The following is a 17,974-nucleotide window of genomic DNA, read 5'->3' on the forward strand; positions in this document are numbered from 1 at the left end:
TTCAATTACCCAATATCTGTACTGAAAACAAGGAATACAAAAATTATTTGGAAGAGCAAAACAGACTAGACATTGTTTTGTTCCATGGTTGCATTCAGCTGTGAAGTCTGTCAAAGTCAATAAGGAAGAAGGTTCCATTGATACTGAACTCAAACATAAAGAGAAAATGTTCAAAATACTCAGGTCTGACAGCATCTGTGGAGACAAACAGTTAACATTTCAACTCTGACAAGAACTGAAAAATAGACATAATAGGCTTTAAGTAAGCACAAACAAAGAAAAGGCAGGGAAGAGAGAACACAAGGAAAGAACTGCAAGGAAGATCTGTGTGCAGACAGCGAAGCAGGAGAAATTCAATCATGATTGGATTGGATTGGAAGTGCGATGAGATAAGACAACAAAAGGGAAGGTAAACACTGGACTGTGACTTCATTAGAACTGTGAATGTCAGCACTGTGTACTGAAGAGTCATACCAGACCCAAATCATATACTGTATTTCTCTCTCCACAAATGCTGCCAAATCCGCTGAGTTTCTTCAGCGTTCTGTTTGTCTCAGACTTTCAGCATCTGCAGCATTTTGCTTTTAACAAAAGGGAAGATGATGGGATGAGTGAGGAAAAACAGGATCATCATCATTACTTACTATTTATATAAAAAAACAATACAGATGACGACTAGAATCTCATTCTTACAACTGATGTTGAGCCCAGAAGGCTGTAATGTGCCTAATCAAAAGATAAAGAGAATTCACTTGGCAAGTAGTGACTCAGGGCCGTGCTGAACAGAGGTGTTCAGAAAGTGATTACCAGTCCTCTGTTTGGTCTTGCATAGCAGAGGCCGCAAATGAAAGAGACATCACAAATGTAGGAGACTACAGATGTAATGGAGATTGCTTTATGGGCAGCAAATTCAGGATACAAATTGAAAGTAAGACAAGTAAATCCTTATGGGTACATGTTAAACCTGAGGTTCCAACAGTCCTCTCAAGTGTTGTAAAAGATCCAATGGCGTAATTCTGAAGGGGAGTAATAGAGTTACCATTGTGTCTAAAAACAGACTACCTGGTAATCATCACACTGTTGTTTGCGGAGGTAGGCTATATGTAAATGCCACATTTTCTACATTAAACAATGACTACACTTCCAAAGTACTTCAGTGGTTGTAAAGTGCTATGGGCTGTCCTATAAGCATCAAAAGGTGGTATATCAATGCAAGCCTTTGTTTTTTAAATACTAGTTACACTTGGAAGTTGTGTTATGGTGCTTCGTCAGTCAGAAGGGAGGATGTGAAACAGTAGATACTGCATCTGATGCTCTTGTATGAAGATGCTCAAGGATGGGCAATGATTGACAGAAGGATGGGCAATGATTGACAGAAGAATGGGCCACTGACATGGCCCGTCAGAATGCTGAAAGGGGAGGGGAAATGTGTGTGTAATAGCAGGGTTGTCATACTGGAAGGGCTGTAAAGGCAATGCGTGAGCATTCCAATATTAAGCTCGACAATGTTAACTGCTCTCATTTCCTCAATCAACCTGTCCTGATAACAACTTTGCTCTTTCCATCCACCACATTCCATAAGTCCACCTTCTCTTTATTTACTTATTTCATGTGATCCTTCCACCTTGTACCATCGTCTTTTTTGTTGTTCATATTACTCCTGCTTCCAATCCTATCAAAGGCTTTCCCTTTTGTTTTTGCCTTCCAATCTACACCCACGTATCCCCAAGTGCATGCTCACTGTCTCAGTACTTGCTTAAAAAATACCTAATCTATAAATTTTCCAGTTTTAGCATAGATCGGAGACATATACATGTCTTTCCCCGGACATGCTACCTGACCTGAGTGTTTTTTGAATTTTTATTTATCTGTGAAAGTCTATCATGACAAGATTCATATTCAGAAATTAAAGCATTACAAAAGAGCAAACTTCATCTATGCAGAATGATTAGAATTAAGGCATTACATTTAAATTTCATAGATCATAAACTCTGCCTATTCACTGATTATAAAACACAGAGTGCAATGGTCAGAGATGGCGAACATTTCAGAGTTTAAGATCGCTCGAAAAACGAATACTACCTGCAAAGACCTGAACAACCTAAATAGCCCTTCAGCCCCTCAAAAGCACATGAGCACAATGTAACTACCCAAAGAATCCCAATGGTCAAAGAGCTCGATACAAAAAAACCATTCGAAGCTCACAAATGTTTATTGGCAGCATTGATTACTGACACACCAGAATGAGGCAGAGGGAGCATTCAGAAAATAACAATTTAATAAAAAGGAACAGAGAGGAAGGTAGTTCCCTTTTTTTGAAAAAGTAGCATACCCATCATTCAATTTTTATAGACTAATTGCCTTGTGCATTTCATAGACAATCAGCATTGCCAATCACAGGAATTTTTCCATAGTATTATTAGAAAGAACATTCTGCCACTATTGTTGCACCGAAGAGTGGTGCCACGCATGACTCCTGAAAATTTACAGCAAAAGCCTCAATGGTTCAACAGCAACAGCAAGAATCCCATCTTGATCACCTCCACAATCTGTCACTATTAAGAATGTGACTAAACACAGGATCTGCAACTGTGCTCATAGTTTCAACCCACTCAATCCCATCAGTTTTGCTTTAGTGACACCTTGGCTCCTTCACGAGTGGGATATTGTGACTCATCAAGTTGATTTCCTAATTTAGTGCTGTCTTTTTCAAACTTTTCTGTATAATTATAAAATCTACCATTTTAGTTGATATAATTTGCTGATTTAATGGTTAATTCCTACAAATATTCTGTTCAGTTGCAACTGAATAAAGCATTAGTTAAAGCAGCAGACAGGTGTGAACACAAATTTTAATCATGACATTAATTATAGTTGATCTTTGAAGCAGGAATGGTACGGTAATTGCCTTGGCAAGATCCTTATATCGTAAACGTTAAATCCTGCGTGCTCACGTTTCATCAATGTTCAATTGTGACACTAATTTATAAAACTTATGATCAGATTCCCACTTCCCCACTACACTTAGATTTATACAAAATTTCAGTTCAACATTCAGTATAATGCAAAATAGAAAAAAAAACTAATGTGCTTTTAATTTTGAATAATCAGAAAATGCTGCTATCAGGATTGTTATCCAAAAGGTAATTGCTAGTCAGGCTATTAATTTTTGTCAACCTGCTTTCTCAGTCTTACACTGGTGCCATTAGGCTTCAACAGACAGGGTGGAGCTCTCTTGTTTATACTCATTAGCAATAGAGATGCAGTTTTTAGTTCGGGCAGCACACCTAGTAAACACGCATGATCTTTACACTGACAATTCGATCAATGTCAGGCGATCACCAATACTGAAAAGAGATGATGAAAATCAGAAGCAGTGACTGGTAATTTAAAGGCTGAAATTCAAAACCAAAGGGAGATATTGGAAATTTGAAATGATAACAGAAAATACTGCTATAAAAAGCACTTCTGACAAAATCTGAAGAGGGAGTACAATGTTACTAATTCTAGTTCTTGAAGATCAAAGTATTTCTAGCATTTCCTGTTTTAATATTGGGTTTTAAAAGTTGGAGGAAAAAGGAAGGATAAGGGAAATATCAACAAATATTCATTCCTGTCTGGCACAGAAATAAAACAGAATGGTGACTCAACCATGGTTCATGAAATAAATTAGATATTGTATGAGACCCAAAGCAGAGACAAATAAAACCGTCAGAAAAAGCAGCAAGTCTGAAGATTGAGAGCATTTTAGAAATCACCAAGAGGACAAAGAGTTTGATCAAGAGGGGAACAATTGTATGAGAACAGAACTGCAGGGGACATACATTTATCCATAAAATCTTGTGTAAATATGTGGAGAAAAAGATCAGTAAAGACAAATGCAAGTCCCTTATAGTCAGAAACTGGCCAAATTATAATGAGGAGCAAAGATTTGGCAGAAAAATTGAACAGTTTGGTTCTGTCTTCACAAAAGAAGGGTACAAATAACCTCCCAGAAATGTTAGGGAACCAGGATCTGGTGAGAGGGTGGAATTAAAGGAAATCACCCAGACCTGATAATCGACATTCCACAGTACTAAAGGAAGTAGCGCTGGAAATTCTAGAGACTGGAGATTTGTCTACAGATTGGAATGGGAGGGAGTTGTGATCACTTTGAAAACAGAGTGAGACAAAGAAAAAGAATTGCAGACCAGTTGGCCAAACATCAGTAGTAAGGAAAGTGCCTGCATCTTTTGTAAAAGGCATGATAATAAAACATTCGGAAAGCATTAACAGGTTATGAAAAAGCAAACATGTCTTTTTATATTTGTGCTTTTTAAAATTGTAGACTGAAATGAGAAAAAACTGTTTTAAAACCAGTGTTTGCTGCATGTTTTGAAAAGCAAATAACTTGTCAAGTTAGGTACGGTGTAAACAGGTGCTTGAATAAGCAGGAATTGCAGACAAATTGATGCCAAGGCGTTGTGCGCAGTTTCAATTTTGGTTGGCAACAAGTAATTGATTGGTCTCTGGACTAGTGACCAGTTAACAGTGGCAAAGGCTTTTGCTTGCCAACAACTGAGAGATTGGTTTTCACGTAAATGAACAGCCTGGGTCTGGGAACAAAACACAGATAGAAGTAATCAGATTTCCACTAGTTCAGGGACCTTCTCTCTGCAGTTAAAACCCACTTACAATTTGAAGAAAACCAGCTTATTTCTCCTTCAGCTGTAAGATGTGATTTTTACTTTGACAAGTCATCAACATTCTAAGTGAAATAACCAGGTTGTGCCTCATGTAAACCAGTGAAAGCTTTCGGAAAAGGACGTCTGAGAAGAAACCTCCTGATCAGCAAGAAACATCTCATCAGATCTCCTGAACAAAGACTACTGAACTGCCTTCTGTTCATGCTTTTCTCCCCTTCCCTTCATGTGCCTGTGTATAAGGGAAAGTTCATAAGGGGATTAGAGTTTTAATTAGTAGTGTTACATACCAATGATTTGTAAAATTAAATGCAACTAGAATCTAAATATTTGTAATAAGCAGTAAGTCTTGTTAAGTACAAAAACCTGGACTGTGCTTTCTATCAGCTTGTGTCTGACAATTGGGTAAATTAGAAAATCTTCATCTGTTCATTTTAAAGTCTTTAACTTCTGCGATGACTCTCGGTATATTGGGGTGTGATTTCCAAAATGCTACCACATTGAGTTGTAACAATTTGACAAAGGCAGCATGGGCTTATGAATCGCAAATCATGTTTAACAAATCTACTATAGATTTTTTGAGGATGTAACTGGTTATACAGTTACTGGAAAAATCAGTGGATATGGTGTATTTAGCTTTTGATAAAGGTCCCACATAAGAGATTACTGGACAAAATTAAAGTGCAAAATATTGGTATAAACTGAGAACTGATTGACAGACAGGAAACAGAGAATTGGAAAAACATTTTCCCCAGGTGGCAGTCAGTGGTGAGTGCAATACCACAAGGATCAGTGCTTGGGTCCCAGATAGTCATGATATACATGTATATATATATATATGATTTGGATGAGGGAACTAAATAAAATATTTCAAAGTTTGCTGACTGGACAGGATTGTGTGTCGTAAGGAGGATGCAAGGAGACTTAAAGGTCATTAAGACAATTTGAGTGAGTTGACAAACATATGGCAAATTCAGTAAAATGTGGTTAGATATAAAGTCACATATTTTGGAATGAAAAATACAATGGCAGAGTTTTATTTCAATGTTGGATGTGCAAAGAAATCAAAGTAGGCATGTACAACAACTAGGAAGACAATTGGTTTGTTGGCCTTCAGTGCAAAAGGATTTAATTTCAGAATGGGATGTCTTATTGCAGTCATACAGGGCCCTTGAAAGACCATACCTGGAGTATTGCATTCAGGTTTGATCTCCTTGTCTCACACAAGGAAGACGAAAGGGGATCTGTTTATAAAACTCTAACAGGAATGGACAAATTAGATTCCGGGAGGATGTTTTTCCTCGTTGAGAGTTTAGAACCGGGGTCACGGCCTTTGGATATGGAGCAGGCCTTTTATTAGTAATTTATTTATTGTCCCATTTATCTAGAAAGATACAGTGAAACGTGTTTGGTTGTCACAATCTGGCACCATCTTGAGTTATAAAAAGCAATTACATAAATAGAGTTCATCTTCTGTACAAGAGGTCTTCAAACACAGCTCTCGGTCCCCTATAAGGTATCCCCAGCCTCAAGGAGTCCCCGTGCCCCAGGTGCACAGCAGACAGGAGTCCCTGCTCCAGGCACCGTCCCCGCCAACAATCCACTGAGTCCACGCCCCAGGCTCAACACAGTCAGGTGTCCCTGCATGACGCGTCGAACACCGCTCCAGGTTTCCTATGACGTCAGAAACTGAAACAAAAGAGAAAGAAAAAGACGCAAAAGAGAAGGATGCAGCCTGCCTGAAGCGGACAGCATCAGGAGCCCAAACACTACTTACTGTGCCAGCGCCGTTCTGAAAAAGAGGGAAAAAAAACTTCACATAAAGGTTAATGAACCTGTGGAATTGTCTACCAGAGAAGGCAGAGTCATTGTCAAGAAAAAATGCTTAAATATTACAGGCATCAGAAGAACAGAGAGAAAACAGAAATATAATATCGTGATAGCAGTTGTGATGAACATATTTAAAAGCAGAGCAGAGTCAAAGGGCTGAAGAGTCTATACACCTGCTCTTATGTTTTAAGGTCCATGACAAATTACAGTTTTCAAGAGCAGGAAACTGGGCAACAGACTTTAACTTCAAATTTACATGATACAAAAGCTTTAGGGCAGCATTACAAAACAATAATAAAACTGAGCCAAGGAAAAAGATACAAGGTTAGGAGACCAAAAGCTTGGTTAAAGAGAGAGGTTTTAATTTGTGTCTTGAAAGACAAAACAGTCGATAGGTATAGTGAGGGAATGACAGAGTTTGGAGCCTCAGCAATTGAAGATATGGCTATCTATGGGGAAGCAATTATGATCAAGAATGCACAAGAATCTAGAATTGGAGGAGTGTAGATATCTTGAATCATGAGAGGTTGGAGGACCTTATAGAGATAGGGGAGGAGTAAGGCCATGGGGAGATTTGAAAACAAGCATAAGAGTTTTAAAATCAAAACATTATACCACAAGAGTCCATGTGATTTGCTAAGGAGAGGGATGGTAGGGGAATGGAACTTACTTCTGAGTTAAACTATGATAGCAGAGCTTTATATGGTCTCAAGTGTACAGAGAAAAAAATATGAGAGAGGAGCTAGGTGTGCACTGAAGAATAATGGCGATGAAGGAATGAATGGGATTTTTTGGCAGTAGATGATCTAAGATAGAGTGGTAGAGTGAAACAGTAGGAAAATAGGCCCTTTGGCCCAACTCGTGCATGCAGATCAGCTTGCCTAAACTGAACTGGTTTCATTTGCATGCCTTTGGCCCACATCCCTCTAAATCTCTGCTTTCCATCTTCCTATCCAAATGTCTTTTAAATTTAGTTATTGTACTCACCTCTACCACTTCCTCTGGCAGCATGTACACATCATTCTCCTTGTGAAAATGTTGCTCCTCAGTTCCCTTTTAAATCTTTCACTCCTCACCTTAAAACTATGCGTCTAGCTTTGGTCTCCCCTCGCCTGAGGAAAAGACTTGGCTATTCACTTTATCTATTCCCCTCATGATAAGGTGGAGAGTTGGACTCTACGAGATCATCCCTCCGCCTCCGACACCCCAAGGAAAAACAAATTTCCAGACTATCCAGCCTCTCTTTATAACTCAAACTTGTCAGTTTTGGTAGCAATCCTGTCAATCATTTTTGCATCTTTTCCAGTTTAGTATCATCTTCCCATAGCAGGGTGACCTGAATTGTATGAAGTACTCTAAATACTGCCATACGAATATCTTGTACAGATGTAACATGACATCCCAACCAATGAAAGTAAGCATGCCAAAGGCCTTCTTCACCATCTTGTCTACCTGTGATACCACTTTCAAGGAATTATGTGCCTGCACGCCTAGATCTGTTTAACGACAGTTGACAGGTGAGCAAAACCAAGCTTTAGTGCTAGAAATAGATGGACTTAAAAATGTCACAAATAGGAGGCTGAAAATTAATTTTTAAAAAGTAAGGAAATATCACACAATGTTAATTAGAATGGCAAAAGCCATTTTTCCAGACAAAACACTGGTAGTGGTCCTGCTGTTGCTTTTTTGCATCGCCTCTAGACCTGTCTTTTGTTTCTATACGTATCACATTAAAATTTTGATTTGCTTTGCACACTATCATCCCTTGTGTTACTCAGTCCTTATCACCTTTCACTTTGCAAGGTTTGTAGCTCAGGTTGAGGTTTACTCGCTGAGCTGTAGGTTTGATATCCAGATGTTTCATTACCTGGCTAGGTAACATCATCAGTGGCACCTCCAAGTGAAGCGAAGCTGTTGTCTCCTGCTTTCTATTTATATCTTTCTCCTGGATGGGGTTCCTGGAGTTTGTGGTGATGTCATTTTCTGTTCATTTTCAGAGGGGTTGATAGATGGCATCTAGATCTGTGTTTGTTTATAGCGTTGTGGTTGGAGTGCCAGGCCTCTAGGAATTTCTAGCCAGGTAATGAAACGTCTGGATATCAAACCTACAGCTCAGCGAGCAAACCTACACCCTAAACTTTTCACTTTGTACTTTCCTTGCTTCCTCCTGATTTAGCCTGTTGCGTGTGTTATAAAACGGAGTTGAAAACCTTGGCGCTGGAAATAACAGCAACAGGTCAGGCAGTACCGGAGGAGCAGGACATTTCGGGCATAAGCTCTTCATCAGGAATATGTGTGCGTGTCTGTATGGGGGGGGGCGGTGGGGTAGGAGAAAGGGGGTTGAGATATAAATAGGGAGATTCGGGTGGGCTGGGGTGAAGATAGATGGGATGGCGATAGGTGGATGCAGGTAGGACGTGATTGTGATAGGTCAGTGGGGAGCATTGAGTGAATAGGTGGGAAGGAAGATGGACAAGTAGGTCAGGTTAAGAGGGTGGTGCTGAATTGGAGGTTTGGATCTGGGAGGGGTGGAGGTGGGGAGATTTGGCCTTTGGGAGGGAAAAGGAGAACTTCTTCAAGGTGGGATCTTTGGAAGAGGCTGTGCAGTATGTTTTCAGCAACTAGGGGAAAGTGAGGACTGCAGATGCTGGAGAGTCAGAGTCAAAAAGCGTGGCGCTGGAAAAGCACAGTAGGACAGGCAGCTCCTCGGATGTTTGTGACTTGCGTTTACTTGCAGGGGGGGCAGAAGGGGGAAGAATTTCAGCACAGGTTTCACCCACTTGCCCTTTAGTGTAGTTGTTTGTCTGTCTTTGGTAGGGCTACTGTGTCTATCATTATTAGGGTGATGTTGAAGGATATCAAAGGAAGGACAACCCAATGACCACAACTTCTTTAGAAAAGCATGTGGATTTGAAGCTACAGATATTTATTTTCTGTAGAACTTCCCCAACTTGATCTTTAGGAAGATCACAGCATGCCATAAAATTCCTCAAGGAGTCTGACGAAAGGAGAAACCTACCACAGCTGAGAAATGTCATAGCAAAATCACCATTTACTCTGCTGTTACAACAAAATTGTGCTATGACCATACATCTGTACAAACCCATGCTCTGTTGTGGGTATGCTTACCTTTCTTGCCAAGTATGTCTACATTACTGAGAACTGATTGACCAGTAAATGGCAGGCAAAGGTGACTGTGAACATTAATGGTGGGAAGTTATCCTCCACCCTCTCTTTAGCTTTACAATCAGGGCAAGCTTTGCCAATGCTGAACAGTCAAAAATTTCAGCTCCTGTGGTATATCTGGCATGGTCATCTGCAAAGACTACAAACAGAAAGGCCATCTGGCAAAGGACTAAGTGCTTCAAACTGTGTGATTGGGCTGGCTACCTCTACGAGACCTATCCAAACCAATGCTTCAGTGATGCACAGACAGTGAGAACCATGGAGGGTACATATCTAGAATGATGAGGGCAGTTACTATGAATGTTCCTGCAACCCTCCATTGACCAAGTCTGCTCGTGACCAAAAAGGGACAAAGGAGGATATGGAAAGGATAATGTGAAAGGAAACAATGAGCCAGAAGACATGCCAAACATTAGTACTGCTCCCCTCAAACTCTACAGTCTTTAGCAGATTGAATCTAGAGAAGGAGAAGCCAGGGCAGTGGCATTTGAAGATGATCAAAAAGAAAAAGTGAGGACCAAGTCACTTCCAGGTCCAACGGCAATAGGTGACTCCCATCCAACAGAGACTGCCACCCTTCAAACAAAGAAAGTCAAGGACAGAATCCAAGAAGCAGCAGCAGAGATACGTGCAGATATCAGAGTTCCAAAATATTACAGGTAGCAAATAAACTAACAAACCCAGCTTCTGGAATCCCTAATAGGGAAAAGCTCAGCAGAGTCCAGTTAAGAGAAGCTACAAACAGTAACAACAAACTCTATACAGAACTGATTGGAAAGAAATAAAAACAGTGCTGGGGAGACTCAACAGGTTTGGAAGCATTTTGTAGAGAGACAGAAATCGAGGGGAGATATCAAAAATTGGAAGTTGGACAGTTGGTTAGAACAGCAAATGTTGCAACACAATTTAGACATGGAAGGCCAGGCAGATTTATAAACATGAATCTGAGGATTGTATGTTTATATATGAACACCAGCATTTATTCAAGATCCATCTCCAGCAAAAACCATGGCCAATGGTCAAATTAAGGAGCTGTGCTCAGAGAGGAGTATAGTCACAACACCAGCACCGACCTAGACAAATTGCAAAACTGCCTTGGATGTCTCATTAATAAAAGCAAGGCAAATTCAAATCAACCAATTACTCTCCCATCAGTCTACACTCAGTCATAAGCAAAGTGAGGACAATGTTGCAACACTTTTATCAAGTAACACCTACTTGGCAATAATCTGCTTATCGATGATCAGTCTGTATTTCACCAAGGTCATCTAACTCCAGATGTCATTGTAACCTTGGTCCAAACATGGTCAAAAGAGCCTACTGCCAGAGGTGAGGTGACAGTGGGTGACCTTGGTACCTTAGCTGCATTTAGCTAAGTGTGGGGTCAAAACACTTTTGTAAATTTGAAGCAAATGGGAATCAGGTGGTAAGGTCTCCAACAGTTGAAGTCATATATATCTGATAAAGAACATTCACAGCAGACAAGTGCCAGGCAATGACCATCTATAGCAAAATAGAACCTAACCATTATCACTGAAGTTTAATCTTATTACTATCACTAAAACTCCCACCAATATCTTGGGGTTACGACTGACCAGAAACTTTACTGGAACAGCATATAAATACTGTGGTGACAAGAGCAGGTCAGAGGCTAGAAATTATACACTAAGCAGCTCAATGTCTGACTCCCAAAAGCATGCTCAACATTTATGAGGTTAGAAATGTGAGGTAATATTTTTTTACTTGTCTGAAGCCCTGACAACATTTGAATAGCTTGACATTATCTGGGATAAAGCAACTTGTTTGATTAGTATCCCATAATTATTTTTCATTCACTTCTTCCACAAGCACTGGTAGCCACGTGTATGATCTACAAAATACATTGCAGGAACTACACAAAGCTACTTTGTCAGCAACTCCCAAACCTGTGGCTGCTGCCACCTAAATGGTTAAGGATAGCAGATGTTTGAGAACACCAATAAGATCTTCTTCAAGTCACACACTATCCTGACTCGGAGCTGCTGTTATCATTTAGTTAAAATCCTGAAACTCTGTTCATGATACCACCAAGGGTTTAACTAAATCACATGAACCATAGTAGTGAGAACAGTTAGGTATCAACATCAAATCCTAGTCTAGTCCGCAGCAGTTACAATGTCCAATAACAGACAAAAGTCGCATTTCACATCAGTAACTAAATTTTGCTGGGCTGAGTTACAATGATAAAAGGAGATTGGGTATTCATTTCCCATTGGTTTTGATAATAAAAATTCTTAGCACCAAACCACAGGAGAAAACATTCCATCTTAATATTTTAAATTGTTGCCCAAGCTTTTTTTTGACTTAGTAAATCTGAGTACTGTCTCATGTAATGCCATGTATTAGAACAAACTAGATGGGAATAATGTATTCTTGGAAGTGGTTATAACTGTTATTTTTCATTTAACTGTCCTATTAGTGAAAAGAAAGCCATTAGTTTTTCATAATTTGGAGATGCCGTGTTGGACTGGGGTGTACAAAGTTAAAAACCATACAACACCAGGTTATAGTCCAACAGGTTTAATTGGAAGCACTAGCTTTATGGAGCGTTGCTCCTTCATCAGGTGGTTGCGGAGGACACAACTGTAAGACACAGAATTTAAAGCAAAAGTTTATAGTGCGATGTAACTGAAATCATACATTGAAAAATACCTTGATTGTTTGTTAAGTCTCTCATCTGTTAGAATGACCAGAGTTACATTGTACTTTGCTCAAAAACTGCATTAATCCATGCAAGACTCTGTTAACTCACTTTTTAGATTAGAATCAGTCTAAACATTATGGCACAGACAATATCACACAGGGGGCTAACACCTTCAACATCTTATTTGGGCTGACACCAATTGTTACAGTTAACCTGAGAATGTAACTTTTAAAAAAGGTTTTGTGATTTTCATAGGAAAGTAGTGAAACTAACACGGTCATTCTAACAGATGAGGGACTTAAACAATCAAGGTATTTTTCAATGTATAATTTCAGTTACATCACACTGTAAACTTTTGCTATAAATTCTGTGTCTTACAATGGTGTCCTCCACAACCACCTGATGAAGGAGCGGCGCTCCGAAAGCTCGTGCTTTCAATTAAGCCTGTTGGACTATAACCTGGTGTTGTGGGATTATTAGTTTTTCAAATATGTTAGCATTGATAAGCTCGTGAGAAAACAAAATGAAAAAGAATGTCACATACAATAAACATTCTATTTAACACCGTATTAATCAACTCCATGCGCATCACTTAAAATTTACAATTCAATAGTTTCATAGCACAATAAAAATAGTCACACAATTCAGGGTATATTTAACACTACTATTGGGCTTTAGTGATGAAGTAAGTTGAATCCGTGTAATGTACCACCAGGCATAACAAGAAGGATTATCATACCGTTCGTGTAGACAGGTCACAATTCCATCTTAGTTAATACGAGTTGTCATTTAACACAGAACATTACAGCGCAGTACAGGCCCTTCGGCCCTCGATGTTGCGCTGACCTGTCATACCAATCTGAAGCCCATCTAACCTACACTATTCCATGTACATCCATTTGCTTGTCCATTGACGACTTAAATGTACTTAAAGTTGGCGAAACTACTACCGTTGCAGGCAAAGCATTCCATACCCTTACTACTCTCTGAGTAAAGAAACTACCTCTGACATCTGCCTATATCTATCACCCCTCAATTTAAAGCTATGCCCCCTCGTGCTAGTCGTCACCATTCTTGGAAAAAGGCTCTCCCTGCCTACCCTCTCTAACCCTCTGATTATCTTATATGTCTCTATTAAGTCACCTCTCAACCTTCTTCTCTCTAACGAAAACAGCCTCAAGTCCCTCAGCCTTTCCTCGTAAGACCTTCCCTCCACACCAGGCAATATCCTAGTAAATCTCCTCTGCACCCTTTCCAAAGTTTCCACATCCTTCTTATAATGCGGTGACCAGAACTGTACACAATACTCCAAGTGCAGCCGCACTAGAGTTTTGTACAGCTGTAGCATAACCTCATGGTTCCGGAACTCGATCCCTCTATTAATAAAAGTGCTAAAACACTGTATGCCTTCTTAACAACCCTGTCAGTTTTGAAACTTTATTGCTGGGACAGCACAGCAGGTCAGGCAGCATCCAGGGAACAGGAGATTCGACGTTTCGGGCACAGGCCCTTCTTCAGGCTCTTTCCTGAAGAAGGGCCTGTGCCCGAAACGTCGAATCTCCTGTTCCCTGGATGCTGCCTGACCTGCTGTGCTGTCCCAGCAATAAAGTTTCAACTTTGATCTCCAGCATCTGCAGACCTCACTTTCTCCTCGAAGATAACAACCCTGTCAACCTGGGTGGCAACTTTCAAGGATCTGTGTACCTGGACAACGAGATCTCTCTGCTCATCTACACTACCAAGAATCTTACCATTAGCCCAGTACTTTGCATTCCAGTTACTCCGACCAAAGTGAATCACCTCACACTTGTCTGCATTAAACTCCACTTGCCACCTCTCAGCCCAGCTCTGCACTGAGATTTGTTGGCTCAAAAATAATAAGTTTGGAGTGGATTTACCCAGAGCACATCGGAGAAAGAACTCATTGCAGTGCTTGCCACATTTCCTTAAAAATTGGCATTATCGAGAAAAGTCTGTGAGACAAGGCTCACATCTATATAGTATAGCATTTAATATCCAGAAATGTAAGCCACATAGGCAACATCTTGTCCTTGCAATACCCTGAAACCATCCACTACACATTTGTTGAACAATTGCATGCAATATTCCAGCAGAAAATACATGGAAAACAGCTCCACAGCGTGTACCTTGTATGTGCTTATGCTCCATTTTTTCACTTGTTCAAGTTTTTCAAGAGCAATATTCTTCGATATGTCATCGGTAATGACAACAGGACCACTCTGAGTGCTCTTCAGGCCACCTGCTTTAAATGAAGGAACATATACAATTAATATTTAAGTTAAATTTCACACAAAAAGCATAAGGAAGAACACATACAAAGAAAACAGAAATAAGAGAATTGAAGATTGGAAGTAATTAATGACACAAAGCAAAAACAGATCCAGGAAACCTGTAGATAGAATAATTATTCCAATCCACCTTCACCGTGTAGATGTCAACTTAAGTCTCCCATTCAGAAACTTATATATCTCAGTATGCAAAGTGGTGTTTGATTCACATTAAACAGCATGCAATCCTAGAAGCTGGCCCAGAACCCAATCATTAATAGGTACATTTTAAAAGTTAGATCTTTCAATCTAGTGAAGGGAATATAGAAACAATTGAACAGATGACAAGGCCATCATCATTCTTTATTTGGGAGTATCCTTTGAATACTTACTTCAGGGCAAATCCCAAGTCATTGTCCTTGGACACATTTACATGGTTGATAAACAAGATTTTTATCATAGTTATTTTTAACCAGGAATTTTTACTCACATAAAGCATGTTCTTAGAATATTATAAAGAGAACCTCTGCTGCTCTTATTTTCAGTAGAAGCAAGATCAGGAACATTAAAAAAGGAGTCACAGTCTGAAATAATTGCAAGTCACTACTGTTAATTTAAATTTATTCAATGGTTCATCCAAGTGCTGAGCTAAATAGCTCAATATCACCAGGTTCAATCTGCATTCTGTACTTAGTTTTTGAAAGCCAGGGTCAGTGGGAGATTCCAAATTGGCATTTAGTCTCAAAACTACAGTTGTTATGAAAACTAGGATTCTTAACAAGAAGGAAAACACAGCAAGTCTGCTGGCAATGCCTATGTGTAGACATCTTTTGAGGATCAGATCAGGTTTGGCTTGTGATTGCACTACAGGCCTTCAGCCTGCTGGCTCAGTTAAATACAATTGAAATTGACAGGCACAATCTGAGAGATATCAGCACCAAGGAACAGGAGAGGAGAGGAACAAACTAGGGACGGTACAGCTACTGCTGTGAAACTATCTTTGAACATTCTAGTCTGGTCACTTCTTGTACACAATAAAAATAAGGCAATGGCAATAGAAATATGAACAGAAGTGAAATTATATAAAGGCATACTTAGCTAGAGCTGTATTACAACATGACAACATGGCTCAATTGGAGGTATGACTTTAGTGTGAGCTCGACATTACTGACTGAACAGATGAAAGAGGATATTGCAAAGGCAAGAACTAATATTTGTATAAGTAGCTTTGTGGGTGTTTGAAACACCAAGTGGAATGGAAATTAAAACAGAATACACCATACAGAACCTTTGCTCCTACCTGGTCTTAGAAATAATAAAATGATGAATCATTTTAACTGTGCCTCGGTACGTTGCTTCCCTGTCATTGGGAAGCGACATCAGGTGACATTAACATTCTGTAAATGCACATGCTGTAGCAGATGGCATCAAGCTACATTAATTGTAGTGTGTCAGTTATGCTTCACACATGTTTAAATACATCTAATAACACACTCCCTGATGGAAGTTAAACTAGCTTCATTTCAATCTCTCTAAGGGTTTCATTGGGTTGCCCACATTTTTAAAAAATTTTATTTTATTCAGCTCAAGGGCGCTTGCAAACAGTTAATCACAAGTTTTCTTTGTATAAGAACAAAGAAAATCACAGCACAGGAACAGACCCTTCGGCCCTCCAAGCCTGCACCATCTCCTTTGCATTTTCCAGCCTATTATTTGTCCATTCATTTTAAAGGCTAGAAAACAGTGAGTTCAGAAGCAAGATGAAAATCGCAGCCTATATTTCGTGTTCTATCCCATGGAACATACTAATTGCAACTAGAAGAGCAAGTGCGCTCTAAATCAGCTAGTAGGGAATGAATAACAGCAGCATGCCAACAGTATTGCACATTTTCCCTCCACTGCAATTGAAAGGTGTTGCATCCCTCACCCAGCACCTCTTATATTCATCAAGCAGTGTGTGAAATCAATGGTGTGGAGGAAACAAAAACCATGATCAACCACAGTTCATGCCTTGGTAATCTCAATATGGCATTTATAAACTACACTTAAAGCTAGGATATTTCAGTCCTTTCTTCAAAGAAGGGTAAGGCCGCTCTCTAAGGAACAGATTTCAGAGCCCTTTGAGGTTACTGGGGCTTCCAATCAAGGCATGTACGAAAACTTAGATGGTGTCTTTCAGCAATGCTTAGATTTGTAAGTAGGTGCAGTGTGACTTGACATAGAAACATGCTACACCGTCTTGTAAGTAGAGGAAAAAGATTAAAACAACCAATTAAGCTATGAATTATATTTGTCCTTCGGTAGAACTCTTCTATTGACTGCTATGTCTTCCCGGACACAAATTTCCAGTAACAAATTATAAATAAATATATAGGTCCATTCCAAGAGGTGTGAAAAACTAGAAGATCAAAATAATACTAATTTCCCTTCTCATAAAGGGAGGGAATACTAATGGTTTTATAAAATAGATAAACTTTAGTAGAAAACATGGGAGTAAACCAATGGTTGTTAGACCAAGAAAATGGTATTGACAATCCCAAATCTACTCAACAGTTTCACTGCAATACACAAAAAATAAACACACACTCAAAACAAATGTAGCAAAACACAGAAATGCAAAACACGTTGGAAACAAAAAAGGACACAACTCAACAATAACTGCAGGAATTTAAGAAGTCTGAAAGATATAACCAAATTTAAAAACAAAAATGAAAACAGTAAAGAATTTCTGACAGACAGAAGAGAATTAAAGACCCACTTAAATCATGAAGACATTTCTCAGGAACAAAGCTGAACTCACCAAGAATAATCAGTGAACTTTGTACTTTACACTTGTATTTGTGGTGTTCAGATGAAATGGTTTTTTCCTAAAGCCATGGACTCCTGATTGGAGTTTGCTTCTGAGAGCACTTGTTATCCTCTAGCATCCTGTCCAAGTAGTTATTAGTCAAGACAGAAACTGTTGGGCAAGCTGACTAACAAAACAAGTGATACTGAAGCCAAATCCAGCTAAGCTAAAGCAGGCATCACATGTCCACATTCCAGCAGGATCTTGGATTGAGATGAAGACTAGAAATTCTGGCTAAATTTCCTACCAACATCCAAGGATGTTGAAGTTATATGTAGCATCTGGTTGGGATCTGTTAATGCCACTCAATTTTGGGATTGAATCGAGTAATTTCCTACTTAGTTGTTCACTGGATAAAAATCAGTGAGACATTTCATAGCTCATTTATATACACACACAGTCAAATCAGATTTATCATTACAGAGCAAAACTGTAATTGTTAGTTATGTGTCAGTGA

General features: G+C 39.3%; 1 protein-coding gene across 6 annotated transcripts in view; it reads right to left on the bottom strand.

The window, feature by feature from the left end:
- The window catches only part of arfip1 (ARF interacting protein 1), a 214,772-nt gene that overhangs the window by 21,260 nt on the left and 175,538 nt on the right, over positions 1–17,974 (bottom strand). For 5 of the 6 annotated variants that reach the window (XM_043699966.2, XM_043699996.2, XM_088000080.1 and 2 more), the window contains one exon: positions 14,529–14,644. In XM_043699966.2, coding sequence (XP_043555901.1) covers positions 14,529–14,644 — 116 coding nt within the window. The remainder of the gene's footprint in view (positions 1–14,528; positions 14,645–17,974) is intronic. The other variant, XM_043699985.2, reaches the window with a different exon arrangement.

This window comes from Chiloscyllium plagiosum, unplaced genomic scaffold (assembly GCF_037043375.1).
Source record: "Chiloscyllium plagiosum isolate Xiang-an unplaced genomic scaffold, Cpla_swu_hap1 HiC_scaffold_1, whole genome shotgun sequence".
In the NCBI taxonomy this organism is placed as follows: domain Eukaryota; kingdom Metazoa; phylum Chordata; class Chondrichthyes; order Orectolobiformes; family Hemiscylliidae; genus Chiloscyllium; species Chiloscyllium plagiosum.